Below are 4,866 nucleotides of genomic sequence, written 5' to 3' on the forward strand. Positions count from 1 at the left end.
TTTTTTTTTTTTTTTTTTTTAGGTTTTTTTTTTCAAAGCGCCAAACTTTTTAAACGTTTTTTTTTAAAATCAAAAAAAACCCCAAAAAAATTTTGAAAAAAAAAAAAAAAAAAAAAAAAAAGAAAAACCACAGTCATGGACTTCATGAAGTAAAGTCTCAGTGATGGACAGTAGTGATGAGAAGTTCAACTCTTTCAGCTCCCAAACGGCTCTTCATCTATTATCATCTGCAGCCCCATATATTAACATAACTTGCAATGTTTCATATGATAAATCCTTTTGCATTCAATATTCCCTATATGAGAAACATTTGACTTCCTTTAATTATGTATTTGTTTTCTTATGAAAACACACATTCTAACTTTTGTATAATATTATAATTAAATGTTTAATTAATAAAAAAACAAAACACTGCAACCAAATCTGTGAAACAGATCGATATTATTAATTTATTATTATATTACTCTTCAACCAGATTTTGCTTCTCTTACAGCTGTCAGTTATATTTATGGGTTTTTGTTTATTACCTGAGGGGACGGACTCACCTGACTGTCCTGTCTGTCCCACTCCAGAGAGTGGGATTTTCACATAGTGGTATGATCCCATATCCTCATACCTGATTGGTCACAAGGCTGCCATAGTAATCAAAATAAAGTTCTGCTGTGAGCAGAGAGCTTACACTGAGAGTAAGAGCTGAGCAGCAAAAGGGGAAAAAAAGTGGTTAGACGGTTCTCTCTCTCTCTCTCTCTCTCTCTCTCTCTCTCTCTCTCTCTTTCTCACTCTCTCTCTCTCTCACCTTCTCTCTCTCTTTCTATATTTCTCCCTCCTCCTCCTGTTTTGTGTTGTGCTGCTTGTTGTGCTGCTGTGTTTGCTGCCACTCCCTTATAAAGAAGGACGACTCTCAGTGAGGAAATATGAGCGACCAACCCATCATTAACAGACAGTACAGTACAGTACCTATAGTTCCTATGAGGAACTGATGTAAATGTAAAGGTGTATGAAGGCTACCTGGAGTCTTTTTCTCCTGAAACAGAATATCTTCCTAAACCCTAGAAACACAATGCAGATATGCAGTGAATGAAGTGAATTTTAAAATTTCATAGCAAACACTGCAAGTAAATGGTTTAAAATGTAACCAGCAATCATCTAAAACAGGCACATGTTAGAGCACAAATCAAAAAGCAAAGACCTGGATTTAATGTTCACTTTTTTCAAGTCATCATAAAACATGTAAATCTCTAAAGCAACACTTTATGTTATTCTTTTTGAAAGCAGAGGTTTTTAGCATGCACAGCAGATACAATGCGATCTGCCAGAGCTGCTTCACTGACAGCGAATGGGATACTTTGAAGAGACTGTGGCAGGACTCAGGAGGATTTTATGGCTGTGTTTTGTGGTCTGTAACTGGCTTACAAACCACTTTTGCATCTGGATGCAAGAGCTTAAATTGTCTGAGAAATCTCAAAGTTGTTTTTTTTCCTGTTGAACATTTGTGTTACATACGTCAACTGCAGTGCTGTGTTTTGGCCCCTTTTTCTCATTATTTTTAGCATTCTGTGACAGCCCTGTGAGCAGAAAGTGTTACTGCTGCTCATATCGCAGAATGTTGGAAGTCTGAAAAAAAGACACTTTGTCTTTAAATTAAAAGAAACTGAATGTGGAAACAAGTATTTTCAGCAGTTTGGGTGCTCCAGAAGAAACCAAAACTAGTTTAGTTTTTGTTTTCTGAGTTTCTCTAAGTTGAAAAGGGAAAAGAATCAGTTTTCCACTAACATGGCGGATCATTTGCATTTCTCTTTCAGGTGTTATGGGCGAATACGAGCCAAAGATTGAAGTTCAGTTTCCAGAAGTTGTTCATGTTGCCAAAGGATCCACTGTAAAGCTGGAATGCTTCGCTCTTGGAAAGTAAGCAAAGTACACACTGAGTGAGCTCAGCATCATTTAAAGGCAGAATGTTAACAAAAGATTTCACTGCTGTGTTGCAGAAACTTTGATTGTATCTCTGTGTGTTTTAAGCTGGGCTACGAAACCAGGTCAACAGAGTGGTCGTTCTGTGTGGTATTAGGGAATTCACTAAAGATATGTTTTTACCACAGTATGTTGAATCAAACTAGTTAAAAAGGCTGTACACCAACAAAACAAAGTGGTAGAATGAAACCTGTAAATGACATGTGGTCAGACACATTTAACAGCTGAAAGAAACTTCAATGAATTTATCAAATTCCAGGCAATTTTGTAAATAAATGTGTTAAACTAAAGTAGCTAAAATCCTATTTTTAAAATCATTTTTGCTCATGTAGTTTCTCCTCCCATGTTACAACTGATTTGCAATTACTCGTAAAAACATTACTCAAATATGAAAAAAACGTTTTATTCTATTCTAACAAAATGGGAAACAAAAACCTTTTCCCTGATAACCACAGCTAAGACGTGCCTTTCACTAGCAGTGACTGCTTCAGGGGAAAAGGCTCGTCTTGCTAGTAAGTTTAACTTTAATACTAGATTGTAGCTGAATTAGTTAGAGGACTGTGTGAAATGAGGTTGTGTGTGAGATTATGTGAAGATATTTACAGTGATAGTTACATTATTTGTAATAGAAATATTAGCTTGTTGGAAATGAAATACATCACTGGAGTAGTGGAAGCTAACGTGCTAGTCAGACATTCACCGTATGTTTTAGCTAATTTGAATATACTCAAAATGGATATGTGGGACACAAACCATGTCAGCAGATGTTCATATGCTGCCACATGGCTAGGCAAAGTCCATTCACAAAACCATAAGGTTCTGATAACACACCACCTGACTCGATACATTTAGCTTCAGTCTAGCCTCGTTTTGATCTTGGTGATGACTGAACTCTCTGTGTTATACACTCCTTATTGTTCCTTATATGTGCAGTAATACCTTTTTATAAATGCTAACTGACACTTCTGCATAGCCAACAGTTCCCTTTGCAGAGGGCACAAGTCCTCGATAATTGGAAACGGCAACCAATCTGATTGGTCAAATGGTGGGTTCAAACATCTCTTGTTGTTTTGTCCACAAACTGGACTCTAGGCTGGCATTATAAAGTATGTTTCATGTTAAGGTCATTAGATGGAGAAAGAAAAACATGGAGATGAAGCCTGGCATTTCAGCAGCTTTCTTCTGTGAACAGGAAGCCGACCTTTAGTGTTGGATCTGAATTGCAGACTTTACACAGAAATCTATATTTAGATCAGTGAGGATGTTGAAAAGTCCAAACTGCATAATGCAAGCTCTTTTAGGGAAGTCATGAAATTTGAATAAGTGAGGGACAGAAACTAATCCTGATATTAATTGGGTTAAACATTTTTACAACACAGATTGCACTTTAAATGCTTTATCATTTCCATTAGAAGTACAAATTGTTCATTAAACATTTTTACTGCTGGTTTTATCTGTTGACCCTAAAACACCTCAACCCTTATTTTACAGCCCTGCTCCCTCCATCGGCTGGAGGAGAGTGGACGGCGTACCCTTCCCCAGGAAAGTGGACATGAGGAAGGCCAGCGGCGTCCTGGAAATCCCGTACTTCCAACAGGAGGACGCCGGCACGTACGAGTGTGTGGCTGAGAACTCCCGGGGCATGAACACGGTGAAAGGAAAGCTCTCTTTCTACGGTACGTGACCCGCCACACATGAATATTTGACCACAATGGAGGTACGTCTTGTCAGACTGGCTCAGACTGAGAGGGCAGAAAAGAAAACCAGACACGACTCTTCTTACAAAGCAGGCGGCTGGGATCAGCGCCGGATTGTTTGGCACACAAGAGCAAAGAGGCCGGTTTTAACGGCACATCAAAATGATTAAAGCCTGTCAGCCATGATGCCTCTAATATTTTGATCCAGATTAAAGGAGTGATGCGGATGAGGCTGAGCCCTTGGATGTGACCTTGTTGGTGAGCTTTTCATTGGGTTCCACCAGATGGCATCGTGATTGACGTCTAACTTGACTGAAGATCAGAGCTGTTAAATGTACTGTACATAGAGTAGGGCGCATATGTCAGGGACATAATCTGCATAGCAGTAACATCTGGACGAGCAGGAAGAGGATTTGCCGTTGTTGCTGGCGATCCCCCAACTGGAGTCATCGCTACGCAGGTTAGCTTTAGGAGGTCGGCATCGGCACACGTCAGGGACTTTAAAAAGCAAAATTAAACAAGAAACATTAATCACAATCAGAAAGTGATAAAAATTTAACCTTGGTTGAGAAATATGTCTAAACAGAAAGAAAACACTGACGTGAGATCCAACAGAACTGCAGAATGTTTCTTCAACCAACAAGCTCCTGGATCAGTCTCTAAAAATGATCAAACCAGCAGCAGAATAAGAAAAACACACCTGGTTGTTTGTTGTGAGGAAAAATTCAGCAAGAGAATCGTAATAATTTATGTTTCTTTACTAAAAAGTAAGGAAGAGTCGAAGGGCAAGTGGAAGCATAGAGGAATGGCCTCTGGCTTGAAAAGAATAATAATACAGCACATATATAAAGTTTTTGTAACTTACACAAGATGATGTATTTTTTTCAATATTTCACACCATTTATGAATCACTAAGATGGATTGTCATTGCCTTGTTCTGTCTGTTGGCACCACCAGGCAAAATTAATGAGCAACTGTCCCCAAAATGAAAGTCCCCCTAATAGAGTACAATACAAATCGATTTGATGGTGTCCATATTTTTGCCACATATTCAAGCAATATGAGCTGAAAAGTAGTTTATATTTTAATGTGTGTTTAGGTAATTGTTTTTTGGGGTTTTTGTGTCAATGTTTCAAAATGACAACTTGACATTAACTAAGAAATAATCACTGTTTAAACTTTATCTTTAATAACATAAAGT

The 4,866-nt window shown here is 38.1% G+C and overlaps 1 protein-coding gene across 1 annotated transcript in view; it reads left to right on the plus strand.

The window, feature by feature from the left end:
- Positions 1–4,866, plus strand: part of LOC106935420 (contactin-4-like) — an 81,452-nt gene that overhangs the window by 53,598 nt on the left and 22,988 nt on the right. Inside the window, exons 5-6 of the mRNA XM_015015864.1 lie at positions 1,803–1,905; positions 3,460–3,644. Of these exons, the coding sequence (XP_014871350.1) occupies positions 1,803–1,905; positions 3,460–3,644 (288 nt within the window). The remainder of the gene's footprint in view (positions 1–1,802; positions 1,906–3,459; positions 3,645–4,866) is intronic.

The sequence above is a fragment of the Poecilia latipinna genome, unplaced genomic scaffold (genome assembly GCF_001443285.1).
Source record: "Poecilia latipinna isolate Pla-1442-1.1 unplaced genomic scaffold, P_latipinna-1.0 Scaffold1961, whole genome shotgun sequence".
Classification (NCBI taxonomy): domain Eukaryota; kingdom Metazoa; phylum Chordata; class Actinopteri; order Cyprinodontiformes; family Poeciliidae; genus Poecilia; species Poecilia latipinna.